The 18859-nt window shown below is 37.8% G+C and overlaps 1 protein-coding gene across 2 annotated transcripts in view; it reads right to left on the reverse strand.

Moving 5' to 3' along the window:
- The window catches only part of TWF1 (twinfilin actin binding protein 1), a 20573-nt gene extending 1758 nt beyond the window's left edge, over positions 1-18815 (reverse strand). Inside the window, exons 1-9 of one of the 2 annotated variants that reach the window (XM_041465499.1) lie at positions 18733-18815; positions 15443-15520; positions 12701-12879; positions 11423-11518; positions 10100-10204; positions 6578-6703; positions 6230-6380; positions 5701-5822; positions 1018-4176 (exon numbers count right to left, since the gene is read on the reverse strand). In XM_041465499.1, the coding sequence (XP_041321433.1) occupies positions 4006-4176; positions 5701-5822; positions 6230-6380; positions 6578-6703; positions 10100-10204; positions 11423-11518; positions 12701-12879; positions 15443-15520; positions 18733-18757 (1053 nt within the window). In that variant the 5' untranslated portion in view covers positions 18758-18815 and the 3' untranslated portion in view covers positions 1018-4005. Of the gene's footprint in view, positions 1-1017; positions 4177-5700; positions 5823-6229; positions 6381-6577; positions 6704-10099; positions 10205-11422; positions 11519-12700; positions 12880-15442; positions 15521-18732 lie in introns of those variants that run through there. The other variant, XM_041465501.1, reaches the window with a different exon arrangement.
- Between the last annotated feature and the right edge of the window lie 44 nt (positions 18816-18859).

Genomic DNA, 18859 nt, shown 5'->3' on the forward strand with positions numbered 1-18859 from the left:
AGTGTTGTCCAAAAGTCTGTTTGCTGTAGCATATCCCTGGTCAGCTCTGTTCACCTCTGGTAGGGTAGAACAATTTTGTTCATACACCAATTGGGATGTTCTTCAGTGTGAGGAGAATCTCAGCCACAAGCATGGGAGTTCCTGCTCTGTCATACTAGACCATTACTATTTGCAGTGCTGCTCTTAGCAGTGAGGTTTTGGCAGTAGTTTTCCCTTCCTCACTGAAAATGAAGCATGTCAGCTACTATTTCATACAATTTAGAAAAAAGTTTTGAACTTCTTTAGTGAAAATGAGGGGTTAACTCGGTAAAACTAGCTAACTTAGGTGGCAACTATTTTTTTTTTTCAATATGCAGGGGGCAAGGAGAATAAGAACTTCCCTTTCCCACTCTAGATTTTTTTAAGGTCTCCATACAGTAAAGTCAACATCTCTAAACACTAACAGAGGCTAAGAGCAGCTGATTTTAGTTTATTTTGTTCCCTGCAAAAACATTAAATTATCCTAGAATACATACTTCTTTGTGTTAGTTACTATACTAAGGCTTTCTGGGACACAGATCAGTAACTTGAGTCATTCAAGATACTTGTAGTGGGATGATCTGCTTTCAAAGAACTCTGGAGCTGAGAGAAATCCAGTAGTATAGCATAGTAGTTCATGCTGAGCAAGTAAGAACAGATAGAACTGTTCAATCACCAGTCAACTACTTCAGCATTTTAAAAGGATAGAAGAAATTTTCAAAGGGGAATATTACTGAAAGCACAAAATCCTCAAGAGAAGAACACCCTTGATTCTGCTGCGGAGCCCTCGGTGCTGCTCCGCTACAACAATGAGAAAGCTGTTTCTAACTTGGTGATTTTTCTCTATTAGCAAAAGCCAGGAATTCTGTTTCTGCTCACCTCCCTTCTTACACCCCGCCATCACTTTCTAGTCCCATGGGAACTGTCTATTACACATTCTGATCTTAGAAACTAGATCTTTATTGAAGAGACTATGAAATGATTCAGACAACACCAAGCTAAAGCATCAATCTTTATTTATAAAGTAAATTACAAAATAGATAAGGTAAACTTAGTTAATTTTAGCATCTGAAGGTGGCTTTCATTGAATACATAAACACACTGATAAACAAAATTTTTTATTTACAGTGTCAGTCTGAGCAACAGAGCAATTTTTACCTTGATTAGTTTAACCATTGATAGGAGTGTTTTAAAAGATCGAGATCTCCCAAACTTGCAACATAAACATTTATTAAATAATTACCTGTCTTGTTAATTAACTGTTTAATAGATTGTGAGTTAACTGCAAGCAGCTGCATTGCTTTTGGGTTTTATGAAGGCCAACAACAATTTAAATGGACACTTTTAGTTATTTAATGATCAGAGACAGTTAATGGAGCAACTTTGATTAATGCCCACATTTTGCCCTGGTTCTGAACATTCATGACAGAAGTGGAGGCAACTATGTAGATGTAAACGTGATAGATTGTACAAAAAGAACAGATACTTCTTATTGCTGTTAGGAGAATAGCTACAAGAGGCCTGGAGAAGCAGCCAGCAGTGCAGGACTTCATACAATTCTCTTTTTGGGAAAAGGTGAGGGAGAGACATGCTCAGGACATGACTGATTCCTGTCTGGGCTGGGTGTGTACATCACAGAATATTTTCACGTAGGGAAATTTACAATGTCTGGTTTGGGCTGAACTCTAAAGCAGCTCATCATAAATGCTCTTGCATAATCACTTAACTGGCTATCATCATCCTCCAGATTAAGTTTTCCACCTCCTATCCTCATCTACCTAGGGCAGGATTGCACAAAAAAAAAAAAAAAAAAAAAAAAAAAAAAAACAACAGCAAAAAAAAAAACCCCAAAACAAACATCCAACAAAACCCCCACAACATGCACACAACCATATCAGGTCAAACTGTTCATTATTTAAAGCATTTAGTCTTAAAAAGCTGAACTTCTTTACTGGCTCAAGAAAGTGTAGAGGTATGTGCACTCTTGCTATGGCTGGCACAAGGGCAGGAATACTAAATTCAAACAATCCTCTAGCATTAATTTTTAAATGCTGCACTCCTTAAAACCAAACCAAAACAAAAATTCCAAAGTGAATTAGGTGTGTTGCAAATATTTGAGTTAATCTGAAAATACATTTAATTACAGTGTACAATGAGCTGCACACACAATAACCATATTTAAAAAACAATGACACTTGCCTGACACAAAGTAGAGAAGGCAAGAGGCAGGAAAAGAACACAAGAGCAAGCAGATTAGCTGAGGATCAAGAGCTATTGAATTGGACTGATGTAGTGTGTAAAATTAAATGAAAAAAAAAAAAGCTGAAGTGTAAAATTTCTGCTGCATATAAAAAACTCAGGTAATACCAACTATTGCAACCTTTACATTATATAGTGCAATCTCAGATGTCAACAGTAAGCTAGTATAGCCAAACAAAATAATAGATAAATTTTTTGTCAGGAACTACTACTTTCAAAACATTATTCCCTACAAATCTAGGTTAAAATCCATCTTCCACCAGGTAAACACACATTCAGCTCTACAATGAGTGTATCCAGCAGCTACAATAATATCCAATGATCCAAAGCTGGCAACTCCCATGTAGCTTTAAACCAAAACCAACAAAACTCAAAAACCACAAAGGTCACATAAAAGACACTAAAAAGCAACTCCTCACTGGGAATATAATCTATTCACGAGTATTTGCTTCATCACACAGTTTTAAATATCTAAGGTCATCCAATACTTAATTTCCACATCTAATTTCCCCTTAATGCACTTATTAAAATAATCTACTTTTCCTCTACCTGTTAAACACATTACTTACAGTTCAATCAAGTTTAGACTATTCTGGCTGATTTAAGTATTTTGAAGAAGGGAAGAATGGAGGAAAAGAAATCATCAAAATCCTAACTAGGGGCTTGCTGCCAGCAGTTACTCAAGACCTAGTTGGACTTAAATTACAGATGTACGTTACAACTGAAGTTCAAACATTTAGAAAAAGTAATTTTTAGAATACCTTGAAAGTAAAAATTGCAGTTGATAGTGCAAACACAGTAGGACCTCAAGGACAACTCACTGTTATGAAGCAAGACTGCTTCAATTTTTACTGAACGTACACATTTTTAGGTCCAACTGCACTGATAATTAATTACTTATTAGATGCTTTAGACATATTGCTCTGAAAGCAGCTCCATAATCTATTGAGTATGCTAACTCATAGACTTTTAATCTCCTTTTACTTGGTCATTCAGTACCTAATGTGTAACACTTATGAGTGATACAGAAGTCTGGAAAAGCTATTGTGTTTTATGTAAGATTTCTTTAAAAGATAATTCATGAAATTAGTTATAAATTTGAGATTACCAAGTTTTTGCCTTGGAAAATGTCCACCTATTCCTGAATGCTTATATTAATTGAAAAATTTATTTTAGTTTATTTTTTCCATTACAAGGAAAAAAAAAACCCAAACGAAACAACAACAAAATCTAGCAATGCATCCTGTCAAAATCCAAAGAAAACCTTCTATTTTACTATTATCCATAAGTGCTACAAGGAAAAATAGTTTTAATTGGGACAACACTATGTAGTCCTTCATCTCTTCTCACGTGGAAAGTCTTAGAGGTTTAATGGGCTGTGCATAAGAATACAGCTGTGACTTACAGAATACATGGGCTTCATAGTCTTATGTCTACAAAGTTTATGATCACATGTACAGCTATTAAGTAATGGATTCTAAATTAAAGGGGTAGTTTTAGCTTAGTTTTTCTCTTCTAGCTTCAAAATAATTATTTCTTCTATATGTCATAAAACATGGTCAACAAATATCATGTAATAATATAAAAAGTGTTGAGGTCAGAAAAGAGAAGAGTACAAAGAGCTTTATTTTATCACTAGCATCTATGAATGGAATGATTTCAGTTCATTACCAAAAGCCAGAATTCCATTTTTTACCCTTAATATTTTAACAAATACAAACACAGTTTTTAATCATTAGGTGTTTCAGTCTCTGCTGGACCTCTGATCAGCCTTCGGATTCCCCTCTTCCCTGCAGGACCTTTTGGTTTAGCAAAACTCTGTTTGTAAGCATGTTGTTTTGGATGTACTTCTTCATAAAGAAAGTCAGCAGTTAACTCATCACCATTATCTATTTCAATCTGGCAGAAAAAACATCATACTCAAAGTCAAAAACATTTAGAAACTTTGCTGAAACTCAATACTATATTAAAACCATATGTGCAATAATGTTCAAAGTCAAGCATGACAAGTTTTCCAACTTGTGCCTAGTGCCCTGAGAAATCTTGGAGAGTTTTTCTGAGACTCCCCCTATACTCTTACCACTATTAAGTGTGACTTAATTATTTTCCTGAAATATAAGCATGACTAAACTGTACATATGCTAGGGACTTCTTTTTGTCCCAAGCTTTGGCACAGTGTACCTGTTAACACTAACTAGGAGAACACATTCCATGTGAAACTAGTGCTTATTTACTCATTTTAAGTATTTACACATTTTAAGGATCAAAACTGTTCAGTACAACATGTTTTAAACACTTAATGTATAAGCAATGTGCATGTTTATTGTTATCTCTTGACAAAGAAGGGAAGGAGTATAAAGAAGGTTACATTATTAGCTGGTTACTGCCAGTCAGCAAGTACTCAAGTGTTTAGCAAGCTAAAATAATGAACAAATGGAGGGGAGTGTTTTAGTTTTCAAAATATAGATATATGAAACCAAACAAAAAGAAAATAGTGTTCTCAAGCCAAACTCCACTGTTTTAAATTGCAGGAATTTAGAATTCAGAGAAATGCTATGGCCTTGCTCTGCTGAGCATTCAGCACTTCATGCCCTGCCAACCATAACACTTGACAGACTTGCCAGACCCAGTTTTGCTGTTACAAGTACATGCTTCAGAAATTTCAGTCTGCAGGAATTTTCAGGAGTCGCATGGTGCTTTAGTTTTGTTACAGAAAGGCAATTTCAGAAAAATAATTACATACAAATACACATAGCAAAAATCTAGTTAATTCATGTCATTTCACTAAAAATGGTTAGTATTAATTCTGCTATTTTTAAACATAATCTCTGCAGAAACTAAGCTTCCACAAAAGTCTTAAAAACATATCCATAGGTAACAAGTGGACCATTTCTGTGGTCTCTGCTTGGGAGGTGAGAAGCAACTTTTTGCATTGCAGTAAAATCTATACAGTGTGAAAAGATCAGCTTACTTGCAAATACTTGTTTGCCCCATCAAGGATTCCTAAGATAGCAGTTCTAATTTTCAGAACTGCAGCTTGAAATTATTTTGAAAATCCCTACATAGCTGTATCTTAAAGGAACCTTAAAGGAATTTAGTGTTTAACAACAGTAATATGTTGTGGTCCAAAATACGACACAACTTTGAGTAAGAAATCATGTTAATTCTATAAAGTCCTTCAAAGTACTCTCAAGCACTTCCTTGATGCACAAGAATATATTTGTTCAAGATAAAAGTGTAGCAATTATGAAACAGAGTAAAACTTCCATGACTTAACTTTGTATCTTTAGCTCCATCAACAATTATTTCCTGTTCAGGACAAACTAAGTTACACTTGTTATTGTTTAGACAAGGTGGTGACAGAGACAGTTACAGTTTTCCATTAAGAAGGGAAGACAGGTATGGAGAACCGACTGCACTTACCTTTCTAACTATCTGCATCCACAGCTGTGTTTCTACAATTTCTAACAGTGGACTTTTGCAACTAGAGTAGAGCATTCGTTCTCGTATACTACAGGTATACCCTGGCATAGAGTAGATGAAAACTGCAGGAAAAGAAAACAACAACACAAATCAGACCATAAACACACACTATCAAAAGCTGTATCATAAAACCATTTATAGCAAAGAGGCAATGGAAATCAACTATTTAATCTGAAAGCAAAAAATGTAGTGCTGTTCTGGAGCTTTTTTGCTTCAGCAAGTGTTTAATTTCAAACAGAGGATAAGAGAATGGCCACTATCTGTATGTTTTCACATTTATGGGTGCTCATAATCAAAAGGGATAGCTCACTACTTTACAACCATAAGAGCTCTCCTTCACAAGTTCAGTTTCACAACCAAATGACTCTGAAATTTATGATCATGCTGGCACATCTTTCTCTCTGACTCAAAATTCCTAAGGAATTTGAAACAAGCCAGTGAAGTTTCATATTGAGAAATTTTCTCATACTTATGGATTCCAAATAGTCTCCTTCATGTGTGTGCTTATACAGGAAAAAGTGGTAACGTGCAGCATCCTTTGGAACTCTTTTTGGCAAGTCCTTAAGTTCAGTATCAAGTGTGTTGGCCAAAATAATAGTTTCATTTTTCATATCAATTTGCTGTAAACAAAGCAAACATGAATACAGTTAATACACAAAAAACAAACCAGAGAACATGACAGGATGGAAAAAAGTTTGGATTAATGTAATTCAAAATAGTAATTTGTCAGCATACTACATCAACACACATTGTTTAATATGTGGGTAATCTATATTATACTCATTATTAAAAAACAGTTAAAATATTTTATACTTGCCAGTTGCACATAATTGAGTTTCTTATTTTTCAGTTTCTCCAGAGCCTGAATAGCTTCTTTAGCAATGGGGAATGCTACTCCTTGCAGTGTTTGATGCTTGGTATCTACACCAACATCTGCCTGTACCTGGAACACAAGTCAGCTGGGTTGTTAAAAGAAACCTCTGCAGGCATTTATTTGGTTTCATACAATGACTGACAATGCATTTCATATGGTTATACATACAGTTAGCAGTAGCACTTCCAAAAATAAACCACCCCAAGAAATCATCCCCATATACAAAAGATTTGCATTTTTAAATTTATAGATGATGTTTGTTTGCTAGCCTGCAGAATTTCATATCTCTGAAATATGCTCTGTTCTGCTTAGCAGAGCAACAAAATCATGAGAGGGAAAACTGGTTCAAGTGTCAGCGAAGAAGTCTAAGTCAAAATCTGGTATAGAGATACAATAATCCAGGAAAAAAAATCTTGATTTTCAGATGCTGTGCTATACTTTTGAACTGAAAATATTCCTTATAAACTTTGTTACAGCTTAAAAAAATTAGATCAAAACAAAGACATGATTTCTAGGGAGTCAAAATTTTTCAAGTAAGAGAGAAATTATGAGACAAACTGATCTTCTAGAAGGAAAAGTAAAGCTTCTACTCTTCCCTCCTCCTTCAACATACTCCCCCAAATAGCCTATACCAAAACCAAAGCAAACAAAACAAACAAACAAAATCCTATTTTTTTTATTTCTAGAAGGTCTACCACAAATTAAAAAACCAAAAAAAATCCAGGACAAGCTAGACAATTATTCATAATCCAGTTATATTAGTGTCAAATTATTGGAGGGAACAGTTATTTTAAAGCTAATGTTAAAGAATTTATGTTTATCTTAGCATTCATTCAGTTTCTCTTAAAATGAGCTCTGGCCTCCAGTCTTCTTCAGTCTTAGTTTATTGTCTAAGTACTGTTTTTCTAATATATTTACTTCCTTTTTAAGTTTCACAGTTACCTTTAACATTAGTTATGAAGCTGCAAAAGTCAAAAAAGTGTATCAAAGGGAAAGTGTGGACCTTTCCTCCCTAGATCTATCAACTAGAAGATGCATAGCTTTATTAAGAAGAGATGCTAATAAAATATGAAACAAACTGATAAAAAATTTAAAAACCAACACTTGTGGCAACACTTACTTATACTTCACATTTTAAAGAACAGCTTGTCAGCAACAAGAAAAGACAAAAAGAAGAGGTGGAGAGCTTACTTTGCACAAGGATTGATAAGTTTATGAACAAAGCTATAGAAAAAATGTTTTGCAAAATATATATCTGCAACAAAGCCTGACTGACAAATGTAAAATAGGCATCATGAAAATAATAAACCATCATAAAATATCATACTCTAGAATCCATATTAAAGTACAGGTAGAAAATAAATACTCCAAACTTAAAAAGAAGCTGTGAAGTGTGGAGATGCACAAGGGAAGAGAGTAACCCAGTGTAACTCCAGATACAGGAAAATGAACAGAACCACCTAAGGCACTTAAGAATCTTTAAATTCCCACCACTAAGATTTAGTTAGTAATGGTTGCTGAGTGCTGGATAAAATGGCGGATGAAATTTCCTGTGAATAAATGTCAATATATGCAAGAGGAAAAAAAACCTCTTTTTCTGCTTGTATGGTGACTGGGTTGAGTTGGCTACTACCATTCAGGAGCAAGACCTTGCATGTCATTCTGACTAAATCTGAAAATAACCCCAAGGCAAAAAATAAAAAACCCGAACACTCCCCATCCACAAATGAAATGTTACAAATTGTTAGAAAAAAGAGTAGAGAACAGAACACATTGTTACGCACTGTAGATATCAGTAACATGCCTGCATCTTGAATACCACATGCAGATCTGGCTTCCCCATCCCTCCATCTCATAAATTATATAGCAGAACTGGAAAAACTGCAGAGAAAAGCAAAAGGATCAGAAGTATGGAATGCTTTGTTTAGGAGGAAGAACTACCCAGATTAGGACTTGTCAGCCTGGAAGAGATAACTGATAAGGAATACAACAGAGGTCCATGGATAGAGAATCATGGCACAGTTGTGGTTGGAAGGGTTCTCTAAAGGTGATCTAGTCCAACACCCCACCCAGAAAGCAGCAATATCTTCAAATTCAGAGCCCCATCCAACCTGACCTTGAATGTTTCTAGGGATGGGGTATCTTCCACCTCTCTCAGCAAACTCTTCCAGTACCTCATCACACTCACCATAAAACACCTCAACACACAGAGAGTCATTAACATAAAACAAATTCTTGCTCATAGCTAATCTAACCTACCTTGTTTTAGTTTAAAACCATTCTCCCTTGTTCTACTGCAGCAGGCCCTGCTAAAAAATCTGTCCCTTTATTTTTTACAAGCCCCCTTTAAGTACTGAAAGGATACTAAGATTTCCCTGAAGCCTTCTGAAAAAAAAAAAGTCAATAATCAACAAAGTTGCACCAAAAGCACAGTAAAGTGAAAACAAAAGTTACATAGCTGTATTTAACACAATGGCTGCCTGGTATCCAGCTGCAGAAAGAAATCATACTTCAAACACATGTACTACATGCTCTAACATACAAGTCTAAAGAACAAATAAGTTCAGCACATGACCTATTTTAATATACATCTGATATAAACAGTGTTCAAATGAAGGACAAATGTGATAAAAAGAATCCTCTGAAACTTTTCAGTCACTAGCTAGGTGGCAATCATCAATTTTTTTGGTTAAAGGCATTTGATAGAGATTCTTCTAAAAAGTGTTTGTAGCATAAGTAAATCAGTCTTTTAAAGTGATCAGCTATTTGGTTTGGATTTCTGTTTTATTTTTATTGGAATCCTCTTCCCTTCTTCTCTGTCTTAAAGAAAAGTGCACTGGTATGGAAAACTATGCACCTTTCCTCTAAGAGTAAGGCTGCTGAAATACTCCTGGCAATCACTCACTGCAATAGTTGCTATTCTGTGTTTTCTCTGCAATTTCTGCCACCGTGGGAAATGCATGGGGGTCATCACATGTGGACAATGACTGAAGTTGGAAGACATCTCCATAGATGTCTTCCTGTCCAAAGACACTGTTCAATCAGGGCCACCTAGAGCCAGTTGCTCAGTTGTCTGTCCAAACATCTTTTGAATATCTCCAGGATGGAGACCCCATAACCTCCCTGGGCAACCAGTGCCAGTGCCTGGTCACCCTTCACAAAGAAGGACATCCAGTGATACTAAAAGCTAAGGTTGCAACAATTAAGCTCTGCAGGTGCCAGGCCTCTGACTGGGACACTGGGCCTTTCAAACATTGTGAGATCACTCATGCCACTTCAACTCCAGCCACCATCACCCTGCAGTTTCAACCCCCTGAGAAGTACATTTATATGCTCATCCACTCACACTTTCTGAAACTTTCCATTTTCTGTTCTGCCTTTTTTTTACCCTAGAAAGACATTTCCCTACAATACATTTGGAACTCTGCACCATTTCCCACCCATGCTTGAAGACATTTTAGGTACCTCTTTAATCTTAATTTGTCGAAGTTCCTCTTCTGCTGCAGTCAAAGGTGCAGGGGAGGATTGTGATATCAAGTATTTTTTATATCCATTCAGTGAAACATCATCCTGAAAACACAATATCAATATTTATCAGGGGTTTTTTAGAATTTTAGAAACTTTTCTTCAATGATTTTCTATGGAGCATTGCAAAAAGTAGTTGCCTTCCATACAGTTATGGTCATTTTATTTCAATATTCCAATATTCCATTATGTCTTGTTTCAGGAGCCCAGAGGTATCCAGGTTAATACATATGAATTAGCAGGTGGGACCATAATAGGGTTCCACCACAATAACAGTGCTTGTTGCAACCAAACCATCTTTAGGTTTAACAAAATAAAGATGAAGTAACCCACTGATGCTGATGATCAAGATCCCGAGTGAGATCAGCAACTTGAACACCTTGAAGAAACTGTGATTTTCACACAGATGAGCATTAAAGACCAGCAACAATTAAGAAGTTTATAAAGACACTGAAACCAGCAATTTAGAGATATATAAACTGTAACATAATGAGCCTGGGAAAAGTGAGTTATATCAATGTCATCTTCCATGTGCCCCAGGCCCATTCTGAAATAACAGTAAGACAGATATAATGCTCCTTCCTTAAAACTGAGATGAAAGCTCAGACTTGTAAGGCTAGACACAAATTCCACATAATATATAGACTGCTAATGGTTTGGTGCAAGTGGCAGTGAGAGACTGGTTGATTGAACAGACAAGAAAAAAATAACAGGATCCCTACCTGTAAACCCTCTTAGCAAGTCAGTTATCTACTCGCCTAGAATACAGCCTCTTCACGTTTGTTAGAATAATGACAGGTTAATGATAAATATAACACATTATTTACTCAGTGAGCAACAGAGTTATTAGTCTCGTGTCCACCACAACAGCCCATTTCTCTTTCACAGCTTTTTTCCCCATTACAATATCCTCTATTCTTCCCCAAACCTTCAACTCCTTCCATTCTATTAGAGAACTCATGCTCATGCAGTGAGATTAAGAGATATGCCTATTATTCTTAGGTCATTTAGTTTTCATAATCATGGAAGCAAGGACTTCTAAGCCTGATGATGTTAACTATACCTATTAACTTGTTAAACTTTACCTATTACTAACTATACTTATTAACTTGTTCAACTTTAACACTTGAATAATACATAGCTTTTAACTCTTTTTTTCCTTAATCCAGAAAGATCATAAGCAACTCACATTCATACCGATAACATCAGCTATTATATTCAGCATTTAAAGTCAGTGTCCTGACTTTGAAAAGAAAAACATACCTGTACTGTTCCAAATACTTCATCCTTAATATGGCCACCTCCAAATTCTTTCTTAAGCGTTGCTCTGGTTGCTGCATACAACATTTTTTGACGAACCTAGCATATAATAAAACAGTAGCTTTTTGGTTCTTTTTTAAAATTTTGCTGTACACAGAGAATCCAGTATGTTGGTGCACCAAGTCCATCAACAAACATCTTTCTTGAACAAGTATTCCAAGTGTTGAAACTGCACTGTAGAGCTCTGAATCATGATACTTACTTATACTATTAAATTCACAAGGTCTTGATACTATGTATTATTATCAAAGTAACTTCAAAACTGAATTGCAGCCTTAGTTGGAGTATGAGCTTTTTTTTTTTAAATGGGAAAAAAAATCAACATAATCGTTACTAATTTTAAATGGGAAAAACCACAATTGTTTGAATCTTTTGTCACCTGGTCTGTGTACTAATGGATACAACAGACAGCAAAAAAGCAGACTCATTAATACTTTTGATTTGATAGTGACTCCAGATAGTTATGGTTCAATTACAGAGTGGAAAAATTACATTTGCTCCCTATTAACTTGTTGTCTAATATAGTCACTTACTCCTCTCTCAGCAGTCCCACCTTCCCACTTTATTTCACCCTCATGTTATCCTCTCCACAATACTTCACCTTTTCCACATAATTGTATCTATGCACACCAACTGTTGGTGTCTTATTATTTCCTAACTGCTAGTGAAAGTAGTAGGAATACTGGAACACCTTTGCTTTCTGCCTTCCCTTATCCCACATTCCCAGAACCAGTATCCTAGTTTCTCGTAGAAATCCTTAATTCTGACCTCAGTCCTGTCCCATGCTCTCAAACCACTAAGAAGGACTGTATTCTGTGGCACAACATATCCACAGGTGCCATCTGGGCAGCCAGCAAGCCAAACAGAATAAACAGCTTGAGCTCAACTATAATTCTTCTCTGTATGAGCACCCATTAAGATTTCTCTCCTATATCTTTCAATAAATTTTCTGAAATCCTGACAGTAAGACAAACAGGCAAAAAAACTGTATTGTGTCCACCAGTCAGGCTAAAAACCTTGGATCAGCTGTACTCCATCTAGACCTACAGATCTGCTCTTTCACCATCTTAAAGAAACATTTTCCTAGTTTTCTTCTGGGAAAGTAGGAGGAAGCTGGGGAACGCTTCATTCCTCAAACCCTCTTCCTTCATATCTCGGATTCAGATCAAATAGTACTGTTGAAAAATCATTAACATGAAGCCTCTGATGACTGTTACTTACAGGAGAGTGATCAGGTGACCATGCAATGAAGATCCATTCATATCCTTGAGCATTCTGTGAATCTAATCTGTATAATATATAACATGGTTGCTTGTCTTCAAGAAGGGGAAGGACAAAGGAATCATAATCCTTTTCCCATGATCCAACTGGCTGCCTAGAGGATCCCACAACAAGCTGCTCTAAAACCAATAACCAAAGCTACAGGTTAGCAACTACACAGTTAATAGTGTCTGTCAAAATTAATAATTACAATAAGAACTTAATTGGACACTTAATTGTTCATAATTATGCCCAGAAGAATGGAAGACAAGAACAGTCAGTGTAAAAGTGGGTGAATTCCTACAAAGGTTGTGTATGTTCAAACCCTAACTTACTTTAACCAAAATTCTGATAGTTGAGAAGTAATGTGCTGGTCGTCATTAAGTTGTTTGATCAGAAGTGATACTACTGATGTTAGTTTCTCTAACATAGTGTACACATAAGGGAAATAAGAACTGTATTCTAACAGTTAGTTTATTTTTTAATTTGGAATACCTAGGTATAAATAAGAGTAAGCTTTCAAACTTTAGAATGATAATTAATGATGCTCTTGGTATCACATAATTGTGTTTGTACTCTTTGTAAGGAGTCAATAACACAGTTACACAGTGAAAAGAGTTTGGAATGAATATGCTTGCACTAATCACTAACTTGTCATGTAAGTAGATAAACCTTTCTAATATAGCTTCACAGCTATGGTCTCTTTAAATTACTGAAGTTGTTTATTATGTATAATTGGTTTAAGTCTGTATAGAATACTTCAATGGCATTTAATTATGTGAACAGCTGTAGCAACAAGATTTTTCTCTTATTTATACATCACATCTCAGCTTCCAAAGGAAATATGAGCATACTGTCTTACAAAACATTTATCAGCTTCCCAAAAAATACTAGCCTGCACAAGTGGAATAGAAATACCTTGTTTAAATGGGGTCCTGCAACAGTTTGAAGACCGTCATAGTAGCTAGTAGGTAGTACAGATCACCTTTTGAGAGTCTAGGGCTTAACTTACAAAACTTCACACAAAAGTATAACAGCACACAAATGCCTCTACAGCAAAACTTCAAGCAAAACATTCCACCACAGTAGCTCACAGAACATGAACAGCTCAGGGCAAGGGTTTTGGCCCTTCTTTGAATTAGACACAAAGTACCTGAACTACCCAAAGTTGTACACCTAAACCAAGGGTATTCAGAAAGTACTTGCCAATTCTGAACTCTAAGTGGATTTATACCCACTTGGATTTAAGATACAGCCAGAGGAACTTCATGCCCAGCAGCAAATCTCTTATTAACTCAGATTAGCAAAACACGATTTGAATTTTATCTGCTGGCTATTATCTGTTCCTTAAAGCTCCTGAAGACAGATGAGGCAACTGCCCTTCTTCCAGTATACTGGGAGTTTTACAGATTTCTTTTTGAACTGCAGAAAATACTATCAAAGACTGGATTCTGCTCCTTATAGAGATGAAATGCATGTACCTATAGGTTTATGTCTATATATATGTGTATACACATGAATACATATGCGCAAAAATTAAAAAACAGGAAATTAAAAAATAGGGAAAGTATTAAATTTGTATCTTATTTCTAGGCTTCACTTCATATTATAAGGTAGCATATACACAAAAGCATATTGTTTTGCCTTGCTCAATGGGAAAAAAAACCCAAAACAGTGGTTTGTCAGCACTTACTTTGTGCTACTGAGACTATCACAAAGTCCTGCCTGTAATCTTACTACTCCCACTGCCTTAAAGAAACCTGTCTTAAAATTTCGGAGGACTTCCTAAGAAAAGCAAACACAAGGAAGGTAACAGTAGGTTATTTACCTACCAATGAAAGTGTGTCTGTGTATGTATGTACATGTAACATTCTCCAGCTAGCAGATTTGTAGTGTATTGTAAATGAATGACTTCTAAAACAAATGCCTTCAAAGTGGACAACTGACATGCTTGAAAAGATGGACTAAAACAAGAAATATCTTATACAATGAATCAACATTGCTATTAAAGAATATAAAAGCAATTATATAGTCTGTCTCTCAATGTTTGCAGCCTATATCCCTTGCCAAGAAGTTCAAAAATCAGACTCAAGTTCTGATCAAAACTATGTAATTTTCTATTTATACATATATGTTGAGATTTAAAAAAACAGTTTTAACATTGACAGTCTAAATAAAATCACAGATTTATAAAGATATTTTCTATGTAGCCAGATTACTACTTAAGCATCTGCTTTAGCAGGACTTTCTATATGTACCACTTTCATCTACCTTTTTAACCAGGATATATCAGTATAAAATTTACAGTTCTACATCTAAGGTGACTGGTTGTGTACGACTAGCTCTCTGTCTAGTGAAAGTAAACAGTGTCCAAATGCTACACAGGTGTGGCAATTTTCATTTCCTCTATTCTTTCTTTAGTAAGAGATAAGAATAAGCTTATTTATACAATCCATAGAAAATACACAGCAGTTCTTTGTAAAATACGAAATTACATTTGGGAGAAAAATTCAAATGCAAAAATACAATAGTATTGTAGTAAAAAAGCTTAGGATCACCAAAATCTAAATTTTACCTTTTGTATATGAAAACCCTTAGTAACATTAAGTTTGGCAGAGTTCTGTTTTTTAAACAATTGTACAAGTCATAAAAAAATAGGAAAATATCTAAAAGAACCAGAAAAAAGAATAAAATTTGACTAACCATTGTCAATGACTATTTTTAAAAGCCTGTATTGTCCATTTCTGGCTCCAACAAAGATGTCTTTAACACTTCCACTAGCTGGAAAAGAAAGAAAATAAAAGTAATCAAATTAACACATTTCACTTCCCTAGGACAAAGAATATTCATGAGGGTAAGAACAACACTGGGAAAAATGTACAACTGGCCCTTTGCTACAAAGTTGGACAGCAAAACAAACCCAGGAGCAATGCTGCTGCTATGCTACACACTGTTCCAACCATCAGCATACCACACAAAGATGAAAAGCAACACTACAAAACAGCCCTGCTTTCTAGCATACCAAATGATCTTCAACATTGTGAAAATTACAGGTGACATCATATCATCAATCTCATGTTTCAGAGTTAACACAATAAAAATATGACGCATCTCAAATTACAACAGCTTCACGAAGTCTGCAGGCTTAGCACAAACTTTCAGACAGAAGCTTTATGCCTGCCAGGAAAATGTTAGAGCTTGTCTGGCTGAAGTGGTGGTCTTTCCTGAGAGCACCTCTCTGCAGAGTACCAGTGAAAGCTGCCACTCATTGCTCATCTTTCACACCGCCTTATCTCCTTCTATGGTTGACAATGGTTGTCTTGTCTCCTTCTAGGGTTGATTGTTCAAGCCCCAACCTACTGTAGCAGGATAGCTTTACAGTGAATTTACAAAGTAACTAAAATATGTTACATGTTTGTAACATAAATCACATTGACACTATACCACCATCATGACAGACTCACTTCGGTAAACTGCTCCTGACCCACATGAAGACCATTCTTATCTCAACTGCTCTGCTAAATAATCCCAGTGCAAATCAGTTTAATTATACCAGAGACAGAGGGTTGTAAGGATTTACTGAAAAACATTTATTGCAAGCTGGTCCTTTAAGTAATCCCATAGGGCAGAGCATAGCACCAGCAAAACAAACATTAAACCAGGAAACAAATAAAATGGATTATTTATAGTCAGGTTGAGGCCAAGTGAACAGATGGGATCCAGCAACATTACTGCCCATACTCAAAACATTTTACATTTATGTTCATCCAAGTGGTGCCAGCCCCATCCTGAGAGTCCAAAATGGCACGTTAAAAGAACGTGTTACACAAACAATTGCAGTGGGTTACCAGTTCAACCCCAGTTTCATCCTAGCTGTCATCTTCCCATTAACCAGTGCAGACCCTCATAGTAATTTCCTGCCAGCTTTTCTAATCATCTCTGTTGGTCTTCACCATTCCATTGAGCAACCAAACATTGTGCCATTTATTCGACTTTTTGTTCTCCCAGAGCATTCTTCATCCTCTTCTTGTCTATTATCCTTTTGTTCCTTATTCGCTCATTTCAACAACACTACACATGAAAACAAGAACAGAATACAGCAGTCTCTACACCAATTCCAGAACTATGACAGTTTCCTGAAAAAATATTTTGAGGCAGTTGTGAAGTCAGCTCCCTATCAAGTGATCTATGGGTTTTGCTCATCATGAAGGTTTTTAAATTCACAACAGTGATATTATTTTCTTCTTAAACTTTCTGCACAGCAGAGGGCCACAGAATCAAAATCTGGGCTTATTTCACAACTATTTTGCAGGAAATATTATCTTAAAATTATTTAGAAGACTGTAAACCCATTCAATTCTATTTCCCTCCAGTTACTGCATTCTGTAACTTCCTACAGTATTTATCTGCACTGGTCTGTTTAAAAAGTCCAGTCCTTTTAGCAACTGCCTGGTACATATCACTGTGCCCATGACTTCATTTCTGTTTCCAGAAAAAAGCAGCCCATGCTGCCAAATCTTGTAATTGTTTATGAGTGACAGTAGCCCGTTTGTAGCTAAAGCCAGCAATGGCACAAGTAGAGCTATTCCTCTTCCAAATGGCAGAGGCTGATGCTTTGCTGCAAACAGGACTCCTGATTAGTGCCTGCTGAGGCAGGTTCCTGAAGGAAAGCTGCCGAGCTCTCTACAGCTCTCCTCAGAGGACAAATGATTCTCAGACACGAAGCAGAGCCGCAGAAGAGGATTAGCCACTCTTTTGCTTACAATAAGCAACAGAGTATTCTCTTCTGCTCCTCCCTGCCAGCATCGCCAGGAGAACAAGGATTACAATTTACTAACAGGTTTCCCCAGACTGGAAAAAAACCAACAACATTCCAGGTGCACCTCTAGTCTGAGAACGGTTGAAGAACTTAAAACAAGAAGCTTCAAAAAAGACCAAAGATTGGCATGCAAAGGAAGGAAAACAAGAGAGGGAAAAGAGTGCAAACCACACGCAGCTAATGAACAAAAAAGGGCATAGAAGAGCAGCTAAGGGCTGCCTGGCTGGGACAAAAGTCACCTTCAACAATAAATACCGGAGAGCAGGCAAAGTACATGGTACTAGTCACCAAACACGCAGATTGCAGAAATCCAGACAGTAAAACCCGATCCCTCCATAATCCTGCTATATAATCCCTGCTTAGCAATTCTGTGATTCAGGGGAACCCGCTAATACTGCGAAACAATACGCTGTCTGCTTCTAATTGGTCCTCGCACCGTCCAAGGCCTGGAAACACGGGGAAAAAGGATCCCACATACTTTCCCCCTTTTTGGCCTCCAGTGATGGGCTTTATAGTGGACTCTCCTACGCCAGGGCTCCTGCTCCTCCCCAGGCTCTCGCTCCAAGGGACCCAGCAGCGACCCCCGGCACTTCCCGTGCTGTCCAACCCATCCCAAACTCGGTACAGCGACCCCGAGCAGGCGACAGCCCCCGGCTCGACGCTGACTCCGCCGCAACAGGAAAACCTGCGCTGGGGGAGCTACCTGAGCCCAGGCGGGCCGTGCCTGCCATTCATAGGGCTCTGCAGCGAACACTTTCCTCGGGCGGGCTCCCTGCCTCTCCGGGGCGGACAGGCGCGCTCCGCTGGGCCGATAAACCCTGCACGTTTCGCCTGTCTGGGAACGGAGCTATGGGTTCGACCCCGAGGAGCCGTGGCCGCCGGGGACGAAACCAGCAGCAGCTCCCCCGCTCGCTCGCCCCCTCGCCAGCCCGCGGCGCAAAGAACGGGCTCCTCCGGCAGCAAACAAAGAGCGCACTAGTGGGAAAAATCCCGCCGGGAACGGCCCGCTAAGCGCCCGCCGCGGCCGCCTGCCCCCGCGCCGCGCCCCGACCCGCGGAGAAAGGCGCTCCGCCCGCCTCCCGCCCGGCTAGCAGGGCCACGGCGGAGACGGGGCCGGCTGTCATGAGGAGCAGTGGGCACCGCGGAGCGGACGTGCGCGGAGCCCCGCGGGTACCTTGGATGCCGGTCTGGTGGGACATGTCGCACCGCGCCCGGGCACCGCCGCCGCCGCCTCCCCGCCCGCCCGGCACGGCCCGGCCGCGCGCACGTGACGCGCCGCCGCCACTCAGCGGCCGGGAGGG

This window comes from Pyrgilauda ruficollis, unplaced genomic scaffold (assembly GCF_017590135.1).
Source record: "Pyrgilauda ruficollis isolate IOZ18807 unplaced genomic scaffold, ASM1759013v1 scaffold19, whole genome shotgun sequence".
In the NCBI taxonomy this organism is placed as follows: Eukaryota; Metazoa; Chordata; class Aves; order Passeriformes; family Passeridae; genus Pyrgilauda; species Pyrgilauda ruficollis.